This window comes from Erinaceus europaeus, chromosome X (genome assembly GCF_950295315.1).
Source record: "Erinaceus europaeus chromosome X, mEriEur2.1, whole genome shotgun sequence".
Taxonomy (NCBI): domain Eukaryota; kingdom Metazoa; phylum Chordata; class Mammalia; order Eulipotyphla; family Erinaceidae; genus Erinaceus; species Erinaceus europaeus.
In genome coordinates this window covers 119,637,794-119,661,519 of record NC_080185.1, presented here as the reverse complement: position 1 = coordinate 119,661,519, position 23,726 = coordinate 119,637,794, and the positions used below count along the sequence as shown (strand labels likewise).

Below are 23,726 nucleotides of genomic sequence, written 5' to 3'. Positions count from 1 at the left end.
CCCTAATTTAGTTCGTAATTATTCCTTCCTTCCTGCTAAGGGTTTCCATCTGTACATTCTCTGGGTGTGCAGGAAGGGGAGGGTGGACAGCTCTTTTCCCCTCTCCTACCTGGGTCTTTGTTTATTTTTTTGGGTTTCTTTTTTTAAGTATTTATTTATTGGATAGAGACAGAAATTGAGAGGGAAAGGAGAGAGATGAAGGAGAGAAAGAAAGAAGACACCCTGGGTGTTCCTGAATGCCATAAAGCCATCACCACAACCTAGCTCATGGTCCCTCTTATCCCTTGACATTACTCGTCTCCTTCTCTGAGGGGCTGTGGGCTCTGCAACAGCATTTGTAGTTCTTCAGAGGTGTCACCTCTCCTCTTCCTCCCATCACCAGCCTCTCTGGGTGACTCTCATTGGTGATTCTTTGCATCGTGCCAGGTGGCCCACCCCAGCCTGGCAAACTCCACACTGGGGTAGGGAAGGTGGCTTCTGGGAGTGGACGCTCTCGCTCTGTTAGTGGAGTCACCTTGCACAAGCTACTTAGCATCTCTAAGTGTCAGCTTCCTCAGCCACTAAACACAGGAGTAATAATATGCAAGGCTGATGTGAAGATTAAATGAGATTGTGACATAATGCCCAACACATCATCAAGAGCCATTTCAGCCTCGTCTCCTTCCTCATCCCTTACATGTTTGGAAAATCATGGCAACCCTCTCCCGCTCAGATTCCAAGCCACTGGATTTTTCCCCTGCCAGATATCAGCTTTCCTTCTTCCACATCTTGCATGCCTTTGACAGATGAACATGATACAGTATTTTTCAACCCAGGACCTTGGCAGTGTTTGCAAACACCAGTTTACAGCTAATAATTCCAAGCCAATTGTTCGTTTTAATGCTACAAATCATTTCACAGTGTTGAGTTGGGCATACCTTGGTTTTTCTTTATGGTCTCTGGATAGATTGAGATTTGGGGGTGTGTGTGCGTGGGGGAAGGTGGCACTGCTGTAAAAGATTTTGAAATAATAGAATTTGGACAGCACTGCATGAGAATTGTGTTCCCTCAGGAAAGATGTGTTTGCACTGGGGGAAATATCTAGGTGTATCCAAGAGCTCTGGGTAGTGAGGGTGGTTTGGGGGAGGTAAGAGGGTAGCAAATAACGCCAAACCTCTTCTCCTTGGGTGCGTTCCATAGGGCTCTATTGTGACTAAATCATCATAATTCCCACCAAGACAGCACAGAATGATAATGGTTTTATTTATTATTTTATATGCATTGCCAGTATATGCAGAGCTTTATAGCTTGCTATAAATTGAGAGGGATTATCACAGCTGTTACTTATTTTAACAGGTCACAATACAGTAGTTTATGCCAGATGGTTTGGAGAATTTTGAGAGAGAAATTTTATACAGGCAGTCATAGAGGGTACTCGGGCCCTGAAGTTAATTTACATTTTATATATATATATATATATATATATGCATAAACACATAGATCCTTATGAACACGTGAGCCATTTTACAGCAGTGATTTCTTCTGGAAGCTGTGGGAACACTCGTGAGCACTTTGGGGTGGTGGCAGTAGAAATGCGTTTTGTATCTGTTTCTAGGGGTGTCGAGCACCTAGGTCCAGACGCATCAGTAGCTATGGAAGGGGCATCCCACTTAGTCCAGGGATGTGAGCTGAGAAGGTGACCCTGGGTTCCTATCTCTGGAGCCAAAGAAAATAAAATAGGGAAGCCATCTTGGCTGACATAAGGCGGGGACATGTATGGTTCAGAGCGGAGATGGGATAGGGTCCCCAAGGTCACCAACAAGGTCAAACTGGGATGAAAAGGTGCCCAACCTGGGCAGATCATAGCTATATTGTTGCCTTTGCTGACTTCAGTGTATGTATTTTTTTTTTTTTTTGGCCTCCAGGGTTATTGCTGGGGCTCAGTGCCTGCACTATGAACCCACTGCTCCTGAAGGCCTTTTTTCCCCCTCTTTTTTCTTTTCATTGGATAGGATAAAGAGAAATTGAGAGAGATGGGGAAGATAGAGAGGGGGAGAGAAAGATAGACACCTGCAGACCTGCTTCACTGCTTGTGAAGTGACCCCCCCCCCGTAGGTGAGGAGCCAGGGGGCTCAAACTGGGATCTTTGCTCCATTCTTTGTGCTTTGTACTATGTGTGCTTAACCCCATGTGCCACTGCCAGACCCCCAGACTCCAGTGTATGCACTGATGATCACATCTGGTGATCAGAAATCATTAGGAAATAATAAACCTTCTTAATAAAGACCCTAACTAATCAGAAATGCATTCATTCCGTGTTGGGTTTCATAGAGTAACAGACTTCCAGAATGAGAGACATAACAGAAACCTTAACCCTTATAGATCACCTCTATTCTGTGCTTTACAGAAGAGGAAACAGACCGAGAGATCTACTTAAACGTGGTCCTCTTGTTTCCCGAAAGATAAAGGTAAAAAACCCTCCACATGTATCTGGACTCTGGTGGCCTCCTCCACTCCCCTTCCTCTTAATCCACCTCACTGATTTCTCCCCTACATTTCACCACATGCTGGCAAAGATCACATCCCCACCTGGCAGAGTACCCTCAAACCCAGCTCTCATGGACAACTAGGCTCGCTTGGGAAAAATGCCCTGAGATGTGAAGGCACTAACAGACCCCCTTTGAGGATAGACAGGAGATAATCTTGCCTTTTTGAGGCCATTCCTCTGGCCCCCGCAAGGTTAGCATCAACTAAGATCTGTTTGTGTCAACAAGGAATGAAACAGAAGAGGCTGAGCTGAAAGTGGATTTGGAGCAAGTGACAAGTGTAATCAGTGTGGAGGCAATCAGGATGTGGAAGCATTTGGAAAGCTGAATGGCCTGTGAATGTTGAAGGACAGAGCCAGAACCTTCCTCAGGGGCTGCTCCAAGCTGACAGGAACCTTGCAGCTACAGGGTATCAAGATATTTCAAAGTATCTGAGATGAGAGTTCCCAGTGACCCTAGCTCTCTGGAACATGGCGCTGAGCCTTGGAGTTAGTGACAGGACCTTCCCAAAGCCAGTTGTCTCATGTAGGTCCCTGCTCAGACCAGCAGTGACTCCTTTCTTGTGGACAGACACCCCCAGCCACAGGTGTCTGCACCCCTGAGCTACTGTGGATTCAGACTATGGAGGAGTCAGAAGGTGGGGGGAGGAAGAAGAAGGAGGAGAAGGAGAAGAATGGCAGCAAAGAAGTAAATATCAAGACAAGAGCTTGGAAATCTGAAAAGGAGTCTTTGAAATGAGTTACCATAGAAACCAATAATAAGCCTTCTTAATAAAGACCCTAAGTAATCAGCAGTGCATTAAATTGTGTTTTGTATCGTCTGATTAAAGAGATAGGAAAGTGAATTGTTCAAGGTAGACTAATTCTGGTGAGGAGACCCCCAACATTTTTCTCTTGCCTTCATGCTCTCTTACATTGATGCCAAGCAGTAGAGCCACTTGGGTACCCTAGGTTCCTTCCTTCTTGGGGCTCCCCCAGCCGGCAGAATCTGGGTGCCTAGCTAGCAGGGGATGAGTGGTGTGCTTACAGGCCAGGCCTGCGACTCTGCCACTGTACCCACATTCCATTGGTTGGCACTCAGCTACAAGGCTGCCCCAGACTGTCAGGGTGGAGGGGTGTAGGAGGAAGGGGGAGGGAGACCTCTGGCTGAACAATTAACTAGCCTGTTTCCTAAGGGACAAGGATAAGATATGCTTTCAAACAACAAGGGGCTTCGGAACATTGCTCTTGGCCAGAGGAGCACCACCCACGTAGACTTCCGCATTGCCCAGTAAAGAGAGAGCTTTGCAGTGGGCCACCTCACAGATCAGAGGGTGGCAGGCAAGGCCTGCCCACTCTCTGTTTTTGTGAACAAAGTTTTATTGGAGCATAGCCAGGCTCATGCAGGTACTCCTTGCCGATGGCAGCTTCTGAGCTGCAGCCATGACCCTCTTGGGTTCCAGTACAGACAGGTGGAACGCCTATGTGAATGGTGCTCTGGACCTCACTCTTGGAGTGTCAGCTCAGTGCCTAGCATCCAAGAGATGGAGCCAGAGAGAGCAGCAGCAGTACCATGCAGGGGAGAGAGACCCCAGAAAACTTGAAACTCAGAGCTTATGGATGGGAAGACCTCAGCAGCAGCCAGGAAGGACACCAGGCTTTTACAGGGGCCAGGCACGGAGTGGTGCACTGTAGCTCTTAGGTTCTCTTAGGTTCCCTGTTCCTCTGAACAAGCCCTGGCACTTTGCAAATGAGTCTCAGCAGGCATCGGAGACATGGAATCACTGTCCCAGGGCTGCAGGGCTAAGAGATAGAGGAGATAGGATTCCAACATAGGTTTTTCTGGGACCAGAGCCCACGTGGCCTCCCTCCACACTGTGGGGTCTGCTGCAACCTTATCCAAATGGAAGCAATCTGCTTAGATTGTGATTTTATCACCACTGTTAACAGCAGCCTCATTAGTGTAGTGGATCAATGTGAAGGAAAGGCAGGGCCATCCCCCACCCCCGCCCCCTGCGGGCCTCAGCACACAGGCTCTCCTCTGAGAAATAGCCCTGGAACCCCCAGAGCTGCCAGGGACTTGTGATGAGTGTCTTGGCCATTAGCTCCCCCATCCTGCCAGGGATCATACTGGAGGGCGGCCATTTTGCTGGCCCCCACAGAAATTCCCACTTCTGGGCCTGAGCTCTTTGCTTCCACGCAATGGGAGGGCTTCTGATGCTTGAAGTGGACTCAGTCTGAGGTTTACTAGCACCCAGATGGCCAGCTCCCCCCACCCCCGCCCCAGAGTTTGCTGCTGCAGCTCTGAAAGGGCCAGAGAATGGGCTTCATTGAACAAGCTCTGCTGTGGCGCCTGGTCCTAGGATGAGCCAGCCCAAAGAGAAAGCTTCCCTTTTCTCTGGAGAGGCTCCCACTGGCCCCAGCACTCGCCCCACGCTTCCCATCAGTGCCTGTTCCATCAGGCCTTCTGGAAGCTTCAGGGGGCCCTGTTTCTGCCCTGGGCAGGCAGCACTGCACTTGCTGAACTCTCTGTTGTTTGGCGTTCCCCTTCCTGCTGCCTTTTGAAAGACAGACACACCCCAGCACCAAAGCTCCCTCTGTGCTCTGGGGGGTGGGCTTGAACTTGTATGGTGTGCATGGCGAAGCAGATGCCCTGGAAGCTATCTTAACAGCCCCATGCTGCAGTCTTGAAACTTTCTACCCCCTACTCCCCACATTTCTGAGTTGGGGTGCTATGTGTCTTCTACCTCTCTCTTGGTCTCTGGCAGCTCAAGCTTCGGGGTTCAGGGCCCTCTCTACCCCAACTGGGGGAGGGGAGTGACCCCTCTCACTTCCTGCTACTTTCTCCTTCCTGTGCCAGCCACACTGCTGGCCAGGGTGGGCTGCCACTCAGGGGAGTTGCAGGGGGGCAGCCTGCGGCCCTTGGAGGAGCTGGGTGAGAGGGAGTGGGGTCCCAGGAGAGCAGCCCAGGCCAGCCAAGTTGGTTTGGCGGGAGCCTTCTTATGACCAGTCAAAATTCATAGGAATGCCAATTAGGAACCACTCCGGCCCGTGCTTGTGCCAACCCTGTGATTTCTCGTGACCTTGGCCAGCGGAGCGTCTCACCACAATTTGTGAATTATGGAGGAGTCCGGGGCCTCCTGGCCGCCCCGCTGCCAATGCATGCAAATGCGCCCGGGGCGCGAACCTCCCTGCGTGGCAAGCCGTGGTGGGCACTGAGGCCGATGGTCCCTAAATGGGTCTCGCAGGCACCAAGATGAATGGCCGGTGCTGCAGCCCACAAGGCATCTTCCGATAATTCCCTGCACTGGGTCGCCCGCGCCATCTATTAGGCGAGCCCCCCCCCCCCGACCCCCAAGTGCTGTGTTTTAAGTGGCCCTGAACGGCTGTCTGTCTTGTGCATGCAGCTGTTATATATGGAACCTGCCAGCCGCGGGCACGGGCACGGGCACGGGCACACACTGGCGGGGTTTTTAACCCTGCCTCGCCCTCCCCCCTCCCCAGCCAAAGCAGTAAATCTCCCTCCCCCAGCGATGGGAGCCCGGCCGCCTAGCTTTGTCTGCAGCCTGGGCGAGCCAGGCGGGGGCGAGGTGGCGGCGGCGGCGGCGGCGGCGTCCCGAGCCGAGCCGAGTGGGGGGAGGGGGCGCCGCGCACACTTGCGGGGCTGCTCGCTCCCCGCCACTGGCGGCCACTCGCTAGACGCCCGCCCTCCTGCCGGGGCTGCGGGAGTCGGCGCGCGGGCCGGAGGTCTAAGCCCCGGCTCAGGGGGCGTGGGGACGCCCGGGGGATGAGCCGAGCCCGCCGCCTCCCCGGGTATGGGTAACGCGCTGCCAGCCAGGGAGCAGCCCCGGGAGCCCCGCGACGCGCCGGCCAGGGAGCAGCCCCGGGAGCCCCGCGAAGAGCCACCCAGGGGCCGGAGTCGAGGCGGGGGGCTCGCTGCGGCCGGGGCTGCCCCTCCGCTCCTCCGCGGGCCGCCAGAGGCACGGGAGCCGGGACTGCCGCAGTGCCCGCCGCTCGGCCGGCTGTAAATCCCGGCTGTCGGCGCCGGCGGGGCGCTGAGCCCAGGTCCCGCACCTGCTCCCCGCGCTGAGCGGGGTGGCCGAGCGGGGCTGCGGGGGCCGGGCCCGGCCTGGATGGGGCGCCGTGCAGACGCCTCCCAGTCGGCTCGCTCGGCGCCCGGCAGCGCCCACTCCGGATCCCGCTCCGCCCGGGCGCCCGGCATGGACTCCCGTGAGCGCGCCTTCCGCACCGGGAGCAGAAGCTAGGCGGCGGGGCCAAGGGCAGGATGCGGCGCTAGTGCGGGAAGCGCCCCAGCCCAGAGGCCTCGCTCTGCGGGAGAGCACCGCCCAGCGTCCAGTGCCCAGCACCAGCTTGGCCGCGGAGCCGGCACGCATGCCGACCTCACCTGACGGCCGCCTGCCCGGGGAGCCGGCGCGAGGCCCGGCGGGGCGCCCGGGGCGCACGGACACCAGGATCTCAGCCCAGGCGGCGGCCGAGCGATGCGCGGGCGGGCTGCCCAGGACCGAGCCCGAGCCGGAGCGGGCGCCCCACCGCAACCCCCCGGGAAGCTCCGCGACTCGTAGCCCAGGCCACGCGGGTGCGTGTGAGATGGGACCGGCCGGGGTGGGGCGGGGGGTCTGGGCGGGTGGCATGCTTGCAAACTCATTCTCCGCACCTGCGGGCGGTGGGTGAACTTGGGGGGCCCGGGACGAGGTGAGAGCTACGGCCCCTCGGCGCTCTAGCCCGGCCCCTTAATCTTCCTACCTGCCCCCCGCCGAGGGCTCGCTCGGAGCGGGTCGCCTCGGCCCCTTGGGCGGTGCTGAGAGAGGGCAAGTCGGGGGCCAGGTGGACCGCTCTAGGCGACCGACGGCCGAGGGGCGTAGGGGAGAAGCGCTACCTTGGGGGGGCGTTTGATTTATTTGGGAAAAGCGTATTGCAGCTGCAGCTTTGAAGTTTGCCGCCTCCTCCCAGCCCGCAGCCTGGGCTCCGGGGCGGGGCGGCAGTTGGCCGTGCCTCTGCCCGGGTCCAAGCCAGCCAGTCGGCCAGGCAACGGGGCTGCAGGGGCTGCGGCGTCCGGTGCGGGGCTCCCTGCGGAGACTCGGGGACTCAAGAGCTCTGTGCTCAGGAGGGCGCCCCGGGCTCGGCCCCTGGGGGAGCTTGGAAGGCTGCGCGGGGGAGGAGACTCGGGGATATGGCGCGGTGCGGGGGTCACTGGCACCGGCTGCGGTGCTGTGAGGCTCACGGACGGTCAGGATGAGCTGGCAGAGAGGGTGCAGGGGGCCGGGGCGCTTCCTTTTGTGGCAGCATTAACCCCTTGCATCCACCCCGACCACCTGGGCCAGCAGCTGTGGGCGTGCCACCCCGGAGGGCCCAGCGGATCCTGCCCAGGACCCCGCAAGCCAGAGAGCCCAGTCCCGACCCCCGGAGAGGGGAGAGGTGGGGAAGGGAGACCCGCCCGCCATGACGATGCAGGCTCCCCAGCCCGCGGGCTCTGGTCTGGACTTTGGGCACGCTGCTTTTGCGAGGCACTGGGGAGGTGTGTGTGTGTGTGGGGGGGGGCGTTGCGGTTCCTGCCTCCTGGTCACCAGTTTGTTTTCCACAGCTGCTCGCAAGCAAGGCAAAGATAACAGCGTCTAAAAATAGCCCTGCGGCTGCAGAGGCAGCTTGGTTTGACCTGGCCACAGGCCTGGGGTACCCCTTTCCCCACCGCATGAGGACAAGCCTGGTATGCACCCCCAGACGGGCTGGAGACCCCAGCCACCGAGCGCGCGACAGGGTTTCTCTGGTATCTAGGCAGGGCTGCAGTTCCTCCATTCCAGTGTGAGGCCCCCGGACCACTGGGCTGCAAGATGGGGGATGGGAGCCCCAGCAAGGACCCCTTTCTGCCCTCTGCCAGGGGTGTCTGCAGCCACAGGGTTCCACCGAACCATGTACTTGGGGCTGCCTCCTCTCTGCCTCAGGGGCCAGTCAGCCACTCCCCCCAGAGGCTTCAGGTGCCAATGGTGCAGATTGGCATTTTAACCATGGGGTGTGCATGGTAGCTGGGGTGCAGCTCTTAGTGACGAACCCCTTCGTGGGAACTGACAGGGACCCAGTGCATCCTCTGGGGAAGGCACACGGCATGGAGTGGAGTGAAGACTGTCTGCCATCACAGTGGACAGTGGGGAGGGCCATCTTCTCCCAGGATTCCTTTTCAAATCCTTTGAAACACTACCCCCCCCACACACTATTCACCTTTGGTGGCACGCATGGCAAAGTCCAACTTTGAAAAGAAGAAGAAGAAGGAGAAGGAGAAGGAGAAGGAGAAGAAGATGAGTTCCATCCCCCTTCTGGGTTTGATTGAGTGATAGGAACTGGGGGAGGGGCAAAAAAATCATTAGCATGGCTGGGGAAATGGCAATGTCAAATTTTTCAGTAGGTAATGGAACACAGAAAGGGCACTGGGTGTTTGTGGAGAGAAAGTGTGAATCCTCTAGCAGTCTTCTTCTGGTCCAACCAAGCCTCACCTCCCTTTGAGAATCTTATAATTTTTTACCTTGATTTTTTAAATATTACCTGTATTATTATTGTTATTATTCGATTGTCACTGGGGCTTCACTGCTCCAAGCCAACTTTTTCTGAGAGAAAGACAGACACAGAGCTAGGGAGAAAGAAACCACAGCATCAAAGTTTCCCTCTAGTTTCTTACAGGACAGGACTATGACCACTGGCAAATAATAAGGCAGAGAGCCTGGTTTAGGTGGAGGAAGGGCTCAGAAAGGAGAAGACAGCTCTGGGAGACCCACCACCTGCTAGTCTCCTAGTGGACGCTGGAAACCACTTGCTGGTCCACCTTGGCCATCTCCCTCATCAGCACGCTTCTTAGAGCGTGTGCTCAATACTGGCGGTTCCATGTAGCTGAAAGGCTCAGTTAACTCTGGCCCACGTAGACGAAGGATGGAAAGACCATGCATGCGTTGGATCCAGATGTCACAGACATCACTGCTTGGCTTCCTGCCCACAGCTCATTACATGGCAGTGCGCCCTGACTCCCACACAGAAAGGTCTGTCTCCTCTTGAGGCTTAACACCTGAAGCATCAGTGAGAGAATCAGCCTGGCTGTACTGGTCGGGGTGGCTAAGTACGTGACAAATAAGCCTGAAGTCTCAGCAGTCACATACATTGCCCTGGATTTCTTACCACACGGCGCCTAACAAGCAACTTCTGGTTTGTGGTGACAGGGAATCTGTTCTCATGTCCTTCTAGGGCTCAACTATCCGCTAGGGTTGCAGAGTCCCTCCTGGGTTTCTCTGCATCTGGCCAGCAGACAGGGAAAAGAGCGAGCTGGCAGACTGTTCTAGAAGTAGCGTACTTTGTCCCCATCCACGATCCACATGGTCGCATCTAATTGCAAGAGAGGCTGGGAAATGGAGCCTGTGCCTGGCATTGAACTCTGGCATGGAAGAAGCCTCTTTCTCCAGTTTTAAAAAGTGTTTTATTTATCCTTGCTTGTGTTTCTTTTGCTTATTTTTCATATGGCATGAGAGATCGAGAGGGGGAGATAGGGAGAGAGAGAGAGAGAGAGGCCTGCAGCACCACTTCACCACCCATGAAGCTTCCTCTCTCCAGGTGAGGGCTAGGGGCTTAATCCCATGTCCTTGTGCATTTTACCATTGCCGCTCCCTCCCCATTTTTCAATCTCTACCTTGGGACTTGGGTACAGTTCTGGGCAAATCAGCTGGTCAAATATAGATCTCTATGTTAAAAAAAATGCCAGCAATTCTACCTGTCCTCTGCATAGGGTATGAATAGCTTCTTACTGTGTCATCACTCAAAAACAAACAAACAAGACTCCAGTTATTTGTGTAATTTACCAATAATGTGAGAAAAATGTCCCTGGTTCTTTCTGCAGAACTGCTTATATAGTCGGGTTCTGAATTGCCAGTCCCTGGTCTAAACCCAGTACATGTCTCCACTCATCTGCTCCTCCCAGTAGCCCTGGGAGATAGGGGCCAGAATTCTTCCCACTTTAGGGATGAGAATGACGAGGTGCAGGGAGGTTAAGGAACTGGAGAAAAGGTGACAGCTCTGGGATTTGACTTGGGAGGGGGCGGGGGGCAGATTCAGCTTCAAAGCGTGATTCTGAGTGCACTGAGTCCACCACAGCTCCACGGTGGACATAGACCTGGACATACAGGATTTCATCTTCAGAGTTTCTTAGCAAGTCACCTTGAAGTGTCATGATAGTGTCATTTATAAATTTGCTAAGGTGTGAAATTGTGCCCTAAGTGTTCGCAATTGACACACTTAGCTGGTTGGGGGAAGCCTGATGCATCATCAAACTCCAGCTCCAACATCCTCGTGAGGATCCCCCCCCCCCAATTGTGGTCCACTTATCACTGGGTAGGCAGCCAGTGACTATTGTGAAGTAATTAGAATGTTTGTTTCCTTGTGAAAAGCAGCTTTCAAAGGAGGACAGGCTCTTTAGTGCAAGGTTAAGAGGCAGTTGACTGGGTGGGGGTGGACTGGAGCTAGGTAATTGCTGGTTGGAGTTGTTTGTCCATCTCATGTTGCATAAGAAGCCAACTCCCCCCGCCCCCCCACACACACACCAAGCTGACTGGCTTGAGAAACCAGAGCCAGTGATCTGCTCAGTTAAGACTCTGTACTGAGGCTTCCAGACTGGCGAATGCAAGGATTCCAAAAGGCCTCAGGAGAAGTTGACTGTATATTAAAATGAAGTCCATTCCTTTTACCTTGTCACATAGTTTTGTCTCCACTACCAAACTGTTCATGCCCAGGAAAGCACTAAGGCTGGTAGATGGGGCTTCCCCAAGAGTGCCAGCCACCCACTGGCCCCTCCCATACCGTGCCTCAGATGAATCCCCAGACACACACTAAGGGTCTTTTCTGCACAGTCAGGAACTTAGCAGATTGAATCCAGGGAAAAGACTCCCTGATCTCTGACTATGCTTCCTGGCACCACGCACATTCCCAGGAGACTGCATGCACAATATGGCCGCCACTCTCCAACAGCCATGGGCTCCATTTCCAACCATCTTCTTTACATGATCAGTCCTTTTCCTCACCAGCACTTACGCAGTTATTCCTCAGTGCCGGACACTGGTGACTACTTCTTATAGTCAGGTCCCTCTTGGAAGGCCGGGGGGCCGGTATTTCTTGTCTTTGGTTGAAGAAAGCCAGCTCATGCAAGGGAACACCGCTTCTCAGGCCAGCATACACCCAGTGACTAGACACCTTGCCTCACCTCTGAACAATTCTGCAGGGCCATGCCAACAGTGAAAGCTTCTCTCTCTGTCAAGTCCTGCTTAATTCTCCCATAGATGGCGAGGCAAGGAGTGGTGCCTACTAAGTTTTCTACACTTCACTATCTATTCCATGATCTATATCCAGGACTCTTGAATAGTGCTTCCTGCTACAGTTTAGACCACTGTTTATACAGACAGCAGCAAGACACTCTGCATGGGCCAGACGCTAACTCTTCCAGTTAGTTGGGAAGTAATGGCACATACTTAAGCAACAAGATGAGAAAGCAAACAGATTGTGAGAGGCAAGTGTAAATGTAATGATTTCTACCCCCTTACAATTTCCCCCAAAGTTTGTTCTCTCTCTCTCCCCCCCCCCCCAGGGGATGGGTGATTCATGACATTGATTATATGGTTAACAGTCGTGCCTAAGCTCTCTCTCACCTGATCATTTCTTCCTTTGGGCACGGCATTGGCAATCAAAATTTATCTTTCAAATTAAGACTATAATTATATTTTGATAAAGATCTAGCAATTCAACGAGAATGAAATTTTGAGGGTTGCCAGGATACGGATGACTCTGAGTTATAGAGAAGGGTTTGCATGTGGAATATTAATAGGTGGTTCAGAACTCTTATCTAGACCTTCCCAATAGTGCCTGATAATGCAGGCCCATCAAATACTGTTTCTCTGGTATTATTCTAGGAGGATAAATGTGAGAAGGGAGAGAAGCGGGGTTTTATGAATGAAGAGGTGAGGTATTTGGGTGTCGTTCTGGTCTATCTCACTGGAGTGAAGAAGTGGAGTAATAATTATGTGGTGGAACCTCCAGATACAAGAGACAAAAGCTTTTCTTACTTCCTGGCCTCCATTTTTTTTTTTTTAATATAAAGGTGAGATGTCTTAGATACTGAGTTGCAGTTTCGTGTTGGGAGATAGGGATCTGTTTGCTATGGTGCTGACTCCCAGGAAAATAGAAACAGTGGAAATATGTGTGATGTCAGATTCTAATTTCTCCCTACCTTTCCTTTCCATTTCACACTGTCTGATTATTCCTCATTTGTTCGCTCAACGATTTATGGAGTCATGATTGTTATGCAGATCTTGCTGAGGAATCTAGAAAAAGGGCAAAACAGGGAGCCAGGAGATGGCGCAGCGGGTTAAGCGCACATGGCGGAAAGTGCACAGACCGGCATCAGGATCCTGGTTCGAGCCCCCCGGCTCCCCACCTGCAGGGGGGTCGCTTCACAGGCGGTGAAGCAGGTCTGCAGGTGTCTGTCTTTCTCTCCCCATCTCTGTCTTCCCCTCCTCTCTCCATGTCTCTCTGTCCTATCCAACAACAACGACAGCAACAACAACAATAATAATAACCGCAACAATGACGAGAAACAACTAGGGCAACAAAAGGGAAAAAATTTTAAAAAGTATAAAAAAAAGAAAAAGGGCAAGACAAATATTCATATATAAAACTAATACAACAAAGTAGAACTCAAATGGATTTGGGGGGAGATGATGGTTTTTCATTAAGATAGAATTTTCTCAACTCAGTTATGAGTAGGCTAACATGTTGAATGCGGTGAGCTCTAAAATGCAGGCCTCCATCTGTAACCACTACCACCAGAATAAATAGTGCATGTCCAGCACCCCCAAATGTTTTCCAGTACCCTTTTCACAGTTACTTTTCTGCCCACCTTGGCAACCATTATTCTGATTTCTAGCCAACAGATTAGATTTGCCTGTTTAGAGTTTCATGTGAGTTGAATCAGACCACATGATTTCTTATTTTATTTTATTTATTTATTCCCTTTTGTTGCCCTTGTTTTATTGTTGTAGTTATTATTGTTATTGTTGTTGTTGGATAGGACAGAGAGAAATGGAGAGAGGAGGTGGGAAACAGAGAGGAGGAGAGAAAGATAGACACCTGCAGACCTGCTTCACTGCTTGTGAAGCGATGCCCTTGGAGGTGGGGAGCCAGGGCTTGAACCAGGATCCTTACGCTGGTCTTTGTGCTTTGTGCCACCTGCACTTAATCCGCTGCGCTACAGCCCGACTCCCCACGTGATTTCTTTCTAAGATCTGACCTCTCTCATTCAGCAGAACATGTTTGAAATATACCCATGTTCTGAGCCCTCTCTCTCTCTCTCTCTCTCTCTCTCTCCCTCTCCCTCCCCTCCCTCCCTCTCTCTCTCTCTCTCTCTCTCTCTCTCTCCCCCTCTCTCTGTCAGTAGTGCATTCCTCTCTATTCCTGAGCAGCCATCCATTGTCAGGCTGTGTCACAGTTTGTTTATCCATTGAGTTTGGAGCTAGCATGGATCAAGCTGTGAAAAACATTTTTGTACACATCTTCGAGTGGATTTACGTTTTCGTATCTTGGAGTGGAATTGCCGGGTCATAGGGGAAGTATCAGCTTAGTTTTCTAAGGAGATGGGAAAGAGTCTTCCACAATGGCCGAAGCATTGCCCACCCTCCCTGCGTCAGAGTAGTCGCTGCTCTGCCTCCTCACTAAGGCAACACACCAGCAGTCTCTCTGGAGCATATGCAATGGGCTTGAATCTGCAGTCCTCTGATGACAAAGTGTGTTAACCTTTTCATGCGCTTCCTGGCATCCACTTGCTTGTCATCTCCCGTGAAATGTCTCGTTAAGCCTTTTCCTCATTTTTAATTGACTTCTTTGTATTTTTCCTATTGATTTGTAGGAGCTCTTTATACGCTCGGCACGTTGTCAGGCATATGGATTGCAAATACATATTGCCAGCCCGTGCTTTGCCCATTTGTTTGGATGGGCAGAACTTTTTCAATTTTGACAAAGTCTGATTCATAGGTATCTTCTTTTAGAGCTGGTCCCTTTCATGATTTTCCTGTCAGGAAAATCATCTTGCTGCAAGTTCATGAAGATGGTCTTATATATTTTCTCCTAGAATGTCCTCATGCGCTTCCCTCTTGAAGTTTTCGGCTTCTGCCTTTTGTTATGTATAGGCCTGTGAGCCATCTGCAGTTACTTCTGTGTATGGAATGAGCTAGGGGTCAGAATTCATTTTTCCCGACATGCATATTCAGTGTTCCAGAACAGTTAGTGAAAGTAAAACAACAACAACAATCTTTCTCTCACTAGTTGAATCAATTGGATGTCTTCTTAAAAAACAAACAAACAAAACAAAAAGAAAGTTGGAAGATTCAATCATCTATATAAGTGAATGTGGGTCTATTCCAATACTCTTTGTTCTGTTCCATTGATCTGTTATGTTCACTCTCTTGCCAAATCCACACTGGCTTGACCTCTCTAGATTTATAGTAAGTCTTGAAACCGGTTCTCCTTCCAGATTGTTTCAATTATTCTATATCCTTGGCATGTGCATACACATTTTAGAGTCAGTTTGTCAATTTCTTTAAAAACAAACACCCTGCTGGGACTTTGGCCATTGGTTCCAATCTACAAATGGATTGGGGTGTGGGAAATGGATATCCTGAGTCATGTTGGAGCTTCCAGTCCCAGGATAGAAGGAAGCTTCTGATCATCCAGGCCTCCCTAGAATTTGTTGCCTTTTACTAGTCATCTGTGAGTTTTAGTGTGGATGTCCTGTCCACCTTTTGCTAGAGTCATACCTACATATTTGATAGTTTCCATGATACTCCTCTTTATTTAATCCTCTGTTCTCATTACTAAACTACAATTGATTTTTTTTTATGTTGGCCTCACCTACAGCGATGCTTCTGAATTCACTCTGTCCTGTATTTTGTGCTTTCAGTATTGCTGGTAGGTAGGTTTCCTGTTGTTTGATAAGTGCTTTTCTATATGTCCTTAGGTCTTATTATACTGGTCAAAGTAGATGTCTTGATTTCTACTTATTCTCAGGGAAAACTAGTCAATATCTCACTATTAAATGTGATGGTAGCTATAGATTTTGTCAGAGATGTCCTCCGCCAGATGTTGGTACCAAGGTTATATAGGCTTCATACAATGATCTGGGACAGTGCCTCTTCTGTTTTCTAAAAAAAAAAACAAAAAAAAAAAAACTGCAGAAATCAGTATTATTTCTTCCTCAAGTGTCTTGTGAAATTCCAGCGGTAAAGCCATCTGAGCCTGAACTCTTCTTTGTGGGAAGAGTTTGGATAAAGAATTTCTTCAGGAGAAAGGAGGCAGATTCTTCTATCTTCTGTTGTATCTGTCTCCTTTTGCTTAGTGCTTCTGTTTTCAGTGGATGGGCCACCACACTGGAGTTGCTGAATGCATGAATACTGTAGACTTGGATGGGCAGGAGAGACCCAAGAGAACACTGTGAGTGAACTCTGTTGAGAAGACAGGACATAGGCATGGAGGGTGTCCTGGGGAGAGTGCTGTGTGCAGAAAGTCATGGCAGCAGTATTTCCACCAGAGTGGGTTGTTGGATGTGGATTATGCCCGTCTGGTCCAGAGGGAACATTTGGGTGAAAGAGATATGGGAAATGATGCTGGGAAGATGGCTCTGGCCCCATCGACGGCAGATTGAGGAATGTGGGCCTTGGGTAGGCAATGCAAGGTTCCTGGATGGTTTCAAACAGGGCCATGACCTGTAGCAATGACAATTCAGGAAGATTGCTTTGGAGAAGTTCGTAGAAGGGAGGGGAGCGATAAGGGTGAGCCTTGGAGAGCTGCTGCAGGTGGCAGGGCTGAGCAAACCCTTGAGGAAAGAAAGGGCTTCTGCTAGAGTCTTCTAGACTTGGAGTCTTCTAGAGACAAAGGCCTGAGACTGCTGGTTTCTCTGCCCACAACACGGCGTTGCCTTATGCATACTAAGTACATTCTGTGAGCATTTGTACCCCCTGCATGGGCGGGGGGGACCTCGAGGTTTAGTCCCGCTAACATAACACACCAGTGCCTAGCATGAGCAATGGTGGGTGAGTGAAGCATCTGGGAGGACAAGTGATGAATGAATGGCCAGATGCAAGAGAGCAAGTGTGTGTCGAGCTAGGTTGTGCAAGAGCACGTGAAGGAGCAAGTGGGAAGGCTCAGTGCTGTTCTATAGCCCACAAAGCCTATGGTAGTTCTTTCTCTCACAGCCTGGCATTAGGCTGGAACATGTGGTTCCAGGCAGTGGAGGGAAAGAGAGCATCGGGCACCTAGGAGGCTCTGGGGTGGCATTACTCTGCCCAGCCCACTGGCGAGGAGCGGCTATTGTCACTCAGTGCCAATCTAGCTTCCATAGAAGGCTGGAAACCATGGGTGCGCTCTGGGAGCCATCTAGAAGGACCATTCACAAGGAGTAAAAGGGCACCCAACACCCACTTTGTTCAGGGAGAGAGACTGCAGCATTGATGCTTCCTCCACTGTGTGTGGGCCAAGATCGAACCTGGGTCATGCACATGGCAAAGCAGGCACATTATCCAAGTGAGCTATATTTCCAGACCTAAAACCGATTTCTTGCATTCTTTCTTGTTAAAATATGTTATTATTAATTATTGTTATTATTACCAGAGCACTGCTGAGCTTTGGCTTATGGTGGTGCGAGGGATTGAACCTGAGACTTTGGGGCCTCAGACATGAGAGTCTCTTTACATAACCATTATGCTATCCCTCCCATTTTATTTATTTTTTAACAAGAGAGAAATATAGTGAGAAAGATACAGAGAGAGAGAGAGAGAGAGAGAAAGAGAGACAGAGTCAGAGACCAGGGCAGTGCTCAGCTCTGGCTGGTGGTACTGCTGCAGATTGAACCTGGGAGCTCAGTGCCTCATGCAGAAATGTCTTTTGCAGAACCGTTATGCTGTCTCCCCAGCCTGCTAAAACTGATTTCTTATAGCTGTCCACCTAGGAGAAGCTGAGCTTTAGAGGTGCAGGGAGCTTAGTGACCCCCCCCCCACACACACACACACACACTGCACAGCCCCTGGAGCTCCTCCCCCGCCTGTCTGCCAGGCCTTCCCAGTCGCCATGGGGGCTCGCTCCATGCTCACTCCTGCAGAAGGCACTAATAGACTCTGTGGTAGTTCCCTGGCAGCCCAGCCCAAAGCGCAAGCAGCAGAGAGAGGCCTGATGGGGGGCAGGGCAGAGAGTTTTGATGATGAGCCTCCCTGGAGGCAGCAAAGCAGCTCAGCTTCCGAGGCACCTGCGCTCTGCTCCTATCCGCTGCCAGAGAGAACTCCACAGCTGCTGTGATCTGGAGGCGCCTGCCTGGGCTCAGGCTGCAGGGCCAGAGCACAGCGACTGTCTGGCTTTGAGAGCCGGTGGGAGGGTGAGGGGTGAGGAAGGCTGAGCAGATGGCTCGAGGCTTGCCACATAGCCAGTGCTCAGGTGTCAGGTCTCCCATTTTTAAAGTCAGGGGAAGCTGGTGTAAGGTAACTGACTGCCTAGCCATGCATGCCACCTGAATTTGAGCCCTGGCACTACATGGAAAGTGCCGTGGTACTGAAGGAAGCTCCGGTGCTATGGTGCCTCTTTGCCTTGCAATCTGGATTAAAAAAGCAGTTCAGAGTAGTGGAAAGGTGCATGTGCAAGCCCCTACCCCTCGTACTACTGCCACAAAAGCCCCCCTCCCTTAAAGCGATGGGGGGGCCTCCAATGCAGAGCGTCTACTGCTTTTTGCTGGAGGCTGTCTCGAGAGCAGGCGGTGGACAGTCTCTCCCCCTCGCTAGTCGGTGGTAGACAGATGTAAATAAGATGAAATGAAAGACTGCAAGGGAGATGACAGAACTCTCAGAAAATGAGAAGCGAGCCCGTCGGAGGAAGTGGTGAAAGAGAGCATGAAAGGAGATGCTGTCACGATGGCAGGAAGAGAGTGAAGCCTTGTCCTGTGCTTTGGCTTAGCGGGGCCTCTCACAGGAGTGGGATCCCACCCCAGGCCCAGGCCTCGGCTTTCCTCGCCACTTGGTGTTCCCTTATAGCACGCTTGCTCCCTTAGCTGCTCCCCAATCCGGGATCTTTCTGATGTCCCCTCAGTAGAGAAGTGTTCCCTATCTGCCTGTCTTAGTACAGGTTCCCCCAGAAGCAGGCCCTGAGATAAGCATTAGGGTGTGTGTGAGTTATGTGAGGGATGAGGGCGGGTCGCTCCTAGAGGGGACTGTTGGAGACAGACAGAGGGACAGGCCTCCAAAATATGCCAAGTGGTCACCATGTGGCTGGTTGAGCCCTGTCCCACTGAAGGACTCTGGGAGAAGTAGCCACCACACTTCCGGGTTGGATGACTCTAGGAGGAGGCTGCTTCTGGGGCATGAAGCCACCAAAAACTTCTCACTTACGCCACTGAGGGGCCAGGCACCCCCCTTCCCAGAAAGGAATCACCCCTTGACTGAAACTCAGGTGCTAATGGGATGTGGCCTTTGCTGTGGTCTCTTCACTGACCTCCTGTCTTTCTCTGAAGCAGAAAATATGAGTGGGCCCAGGAGCAGTGAAATCTCATGTGTGAAGTCTCAGTTCCACAACCAAAAAAGAGCACCACACCACCTAACATTATATCTTGTGTGCTTGTCATCTGCCCCCTAAGCCCCACCCCGATTAAGCAGCAAACGCTGAGGACAGAGACCTCATGTCTCTCAGTGCCCTGGGCAGAGATAGCCCTTGCAGGATGCTCAATGCTGACTGAAGTAGTGGCTATTGAGAGAAAGATGGAAGCCTTTTGATAACACTTGTGTCCTCAGCATGGGAAAGTGTGAGAGAAGGGCCTGGTGTGGGTTTGGAGTGGATCAAAAGTGAAGACGACTAGTGGTGACAGAGTTTGGCTCTGATTTTCCTGGCAGCTCCAGGTTTTCTGTTCTGTCCCTGGCAGGTGTCACTTCTGCCCCCAGATACCAGTTGGGAGACAATAAGAACAAAGCAAGAAGTCATTCAGAGCCTGGGAGAGAGCATGTGTCCCCAGAGGGCAGCAGAGGAGTCTTGGCCTATCTGAGGGTTTCAGACCTCATTCTCTCTCTCTCTCTCTCTCTCTCTCTCTCAACAGGGACAGCAGAGGAAGAAAATGGAATGAGAGGGTGATGAAGAAAGGGCTGGCAGGGAGGCAGGATGACAAGGAAGGGCCCACCAGGCTTGGAATCCCCACTCACAGTGGGATATTATTTACCTGAGGCCTTTCTTTGGCTCTAGTCCAACTCCATGCTGGTCACAAAGCTGCCGCCCTTAATGGTCCCCCAGGCCTCTGATGTGAACTCACTCTGAGGGGAGGACATTTGCAGGGCTGTCCCCATGAAAAGGCAGTTTGTTTGGAGAGCCACTGTGGGTCCTGCCTTGTGTGGGTTTGCAGAAAAGCCTGCCGCAAAGGACACTGGCATTTCCGGCACGGGCCGCAGCATGGTGAGCTGACATAATGGGAAGCAAGATGGGAATCTGGCTGCCTTGGCCTGCCTTTTGTTCTGGCAAGAACACTCTTTACCTGGGTGAATAAAAAGCAAATAAATGCTGTGCTCACCAAGGCTGTTGGCTCGACAGCCTTTAGAAGAAAAGCAGAAAAAAAAAGAAGAGGCTCAGAAACTCATTCTTTGATAGAGTGAGATTCTTAAATTGGGTTTCTATGCTGGTGGTTTCCCCCTCTTCGTGTGAATATCCTTCTCCCATTATTTATTTCATTCTTTCTGGAACCCCGGAATAGGCCACTTGCAGGGGTCTTGTCTCGTATCTACTGGACCCACACCTGTGATTGAACTCACTCTCAGCTTCTGGGCACCAGTCTGTTGAGAAGGGATTGGTTGATGGGGTGTGAGAGGCCGATAAAATAATGAATGATTCTCACTGGTGTCTAGAAGGACCAGGCTGGCCATTTATCTGGCCCACATGATATTCTAGCAAAAGTGCTTCTTCCTGTGGTTGACTTTTGTTGTTTGGTAGAATAAGCCCAGTGAGGTGACCCTCTATGTGATCCAGACCACTGTTTGTGCTGCACACCTGACGTCTCAGCAAAGAAAGACAAAGGTGGCCACCTTTCCTGATGGTGCTCTGTGGCCAAGTTGGGCTGGTCTTGGTGGCTCTGACCAGAGAGACTCAGCCCTGTGACTGTCAGAGCAGACAGCCGGGATTCTGAGGGTGCGGGGAAGGCAGCTTCCACTGCAGAGGTAAGTCACAGCTGCCAGCGCCCACCCAGAGTGACCCAGAATTCAGCCTGACTACTTCCGCAGAGGTTTCTGAGGCGAAGCTTTTGTTAGTGCTGGCTGTGAATTGAGGGGGTGGCTTTGGTGATGTTCTCTGAAGAAGGGGAATTTTGGCAGAGGAGTTCCCCACACACCTAAAGAGCTAGCAGCATTAGATCAGCACATTCATTCATTCACCCAGCTGGCATTTCTCCAGTGCCAATCATGCGCCCACCGCTGAGCTGGGCACTGAGAGGCATGCTGGCTGGCAGGAAGGCAGCTGTGAGCGTGTGCGGCTGGTCAGATTAGCCCAGGCCCTGCCAATTCAGAAGTGATCATCGTTTGGAGGGAAGGGTTAAGATAAGGTTCATATTTGTGCTGGTGTAGAAAACAGAGCTTCTGAGCAAACTGAAAGAGAAAAGATGAAAGCAGTGATTAGTCCCTTACCTAAGAGTACAAATGACTTAAAGGACCATAAAAGCCTCCATTGGCATGAGCGGGCAGAGCTTAATGGGCGGATATCAAAGCTCTCGCCTGAAAAGGGTCCATCCAGTACCTCAGTACATGCGGGAGGCAGTGTGGGCTGAGAGTGCTGAGCGAACCAGCCAGGGGGGCAGGACCCAGGTCCCAGGCTGAGGAGGGATGGGGGACGGGGACGGCTAGAGGACTAACTGCAGTGATGACACAGTTTGTTATTCCCTTGCATGATGTCAAGAAGGCAGGCTGCTTTGTCGATTCCTCCAGGCCGTCATTTAAGGGTCCAGGGTCCTTCCTCTCTCTCATCCATCTTCTGTCTTCAGCCCGCAGCTCCCGAGGTGTCAGGAACAGGAAAGAGAATGCGGGAGAGAGGCTTGCCCTGGGCTGTGCTGCAAATGGTGGGAACCATTTCTCAGGTTCTAAGGCTAGATGGTCACATGCTGCAGGGGCGCCTGGGAAATGTAGTCAAGCAGGTGCCCTGGAAGTGCAGGTGGTAAACAAGTAGGCCAGACTGGCACACTGGGCTAGAAGAGCAGGGCACTCCACTGGAGGCCAGCTCCACACAGACAGGAGGCCTTCTATGTCTTCCTCCTTTGGTACCTCCAGTGCCTCATGGAGAATTCAGGTCTTCCGGGTCTTCTTCTTACTAGGATATAAGCTCAGTGAGGGCAAGGATTCAGCCTGCTATGTCCACCATTCTGCCCAGTGCCTAGCACAGTGCCTGGCATGTGGGAAGCCCCTGAATGCTCGTTGTTCAGCAACTGAGTGAATCCTCTTGGCCCCTGGGGGGTTGGAAGGTCTCATGGAAAAGGTGCCACTTGAGCTGAACATGGAAAAGCGCTGATCAGCAGGAAAACAAGGGGGTGGACCAAAAGGGAGTGGAAAGAACCATAAGACGTATAGATTGACCCCTGGCTGGAGCCGAGCCACATCCATTCACCCCAGAGACTCGAGCCCCTATGGTGAACAGGCCAGCGTTCCATGCTGCCACTCGGCTGGAGGGGCAAGAATAGGCCCGAGAAAACCCATCTCTGTCCTCAAATGCTCAAGACTTCAGTTCTTCTCCCTGTGATGACCACACTCATCTCACATGACCAGTTCTGCCTATGGAGGACAGAGAGTGCGATGGAGAGGTAGGAAGCACTGTGAGGCCTTGGAAGCAGATGGACTCGCTTCAAGTCCTGGAGGCTCTAGCATTGATCATCTCTGTTGGGGTGTTGGGCAAGGTTCCTAGCCTCACTGGGCCACCTTAGTCAATTCCTGGTAAGGGGATGTGCTTCCTGGGTTTACCACAGAAACCAAACAGGGCAACCTGTGTTCACAGGCCACCCCAGTGCCTGGCCCATGCATGGGCTCAATAAGTGGTGTTGTCTTCCTCCTTGGGGATTCCTAACCTGCCCCCACCTGCTTTCTTGCCTCCCCATCCAGCTATACCAAACCCTCCCTGGGTTTGCACTGACAGACTCGCCAGGCTCCATCTTGGGTTGGCTCACGGGAAATTGCCAGCGTTCAAAGTTGTCCTCTTTTACCTCAAAATTGGAATTGCATGTGGGTGCTCTTCCAGAATGTTTTGAAATGCCTGCTGATCCTAGCTGCCAGCCCTCTCTTCATTTTCCTCTTTCCTCTAACCCCATCCCCGAGAACGTTCCTCTGGAACCATCCCTCTTCCCAGTTGCACAGTTGACTCCATCTTGAAGCAGCATCACATCTGTGTAATGGGGTTGCCAAGTTGGAAACTCCCAAGGGCACAGGCGGTGTTTTTCTCTCCTGGAAGTGCTCCCACATAGTACCTTGAACACAGTTAGAGGGGAGCGTTCTGCATCCCAGTCCCACCTTGGTTTTGGCAGGGGCTCTGGTACACAGAGATTCTCTGAACCGTGTGGCCGTTGTTTTCCACTGTGAACGTCTACCGTCAGGGGCCTGCCATGACTTTGTTCTCTCTTCTCTCACCTCCATCTGCCTCCTTAGCAAATCAAGCTGAGAAGAGAAACATGTCAGAAAGGCCTGGAGCCTGCAAGTGGGAAGGAAGTTGTTGTTTATCTAGTCAGAAAGGTTGTGGAGTCTGGATATAGATCTCCCTCTGTTTGTGTCAGAATTATGAAGCTGAACTGGAGGAAACTGACCAGTATCTGTCTACTTTAACCTGGAAATACTGTCAGTTTCCCAGAATTCAATAGCAGCTGGTTCATATGCCAGCATCTTGATGGGGAGGTGGGCTGAACCCTGTGTGTGGTCCAGATCTGTGGACTCAGAGCTGCCGACAGGCCATGGGCTTCCGTGGATTCTGCCATGGCTTATGGCATTTCCATCACAGGCCCTGGAGTCAAAGATGGCTAGCTCATTTCCCTTCTCCCTGCAGGTGCCAACATATGTGTTTGATCTCTGGGATAAATGCCAAGACCTCCAGGCTTGAGTTTTCAAGTTTTCTGGAGATCAAAGGCGCCCCTCATCACCAGGGTCTTCTCTGAGCC

At 51.8% G+C, this 23,726-nt stretch overlaps 1 protein-coding gene and 1 long non-coding RNA gene across 5 annotated transcripts in view; one reads left to right on the top strand and one right to left on the bottom strand.

Moving 5' to 3' along the window:
• LOC132535795 (uncharacterized) overlaps window positions 1–23,726 on the bottom strand; it is a 96,197-nt gene that overhangs the window by 26,297 nt on the left and 46,174 nt on the right. The window lies entirely within an intron of this gene.
• Window positions 1–23,726, top strand: part of NHS (NHS actin remodeling regulator) — a 284,885-nt gene that overhangs the window by 215,794 nt on the left and 45,365 nt on the right. The window contains exon 1 of one of the 3 annotated variants that reach the window (XM_060182978.1): window positions 6,155–7,100. The exons of the other annotated variants lie outside the window; for them this stretch is intronic. Coding sequence (XP_060038961.1) covers window positions 6,896–7,100 — 205 coding nt within the window. The 5' untranslated portion in view covers window positions 6,155–6,895. Of the gene's footprint in view, window positions 1–6,154; window positions 7,101–23,726 lie in introns of those variants that run through there. 3 annotated transcript variants of the gene reach the window in all.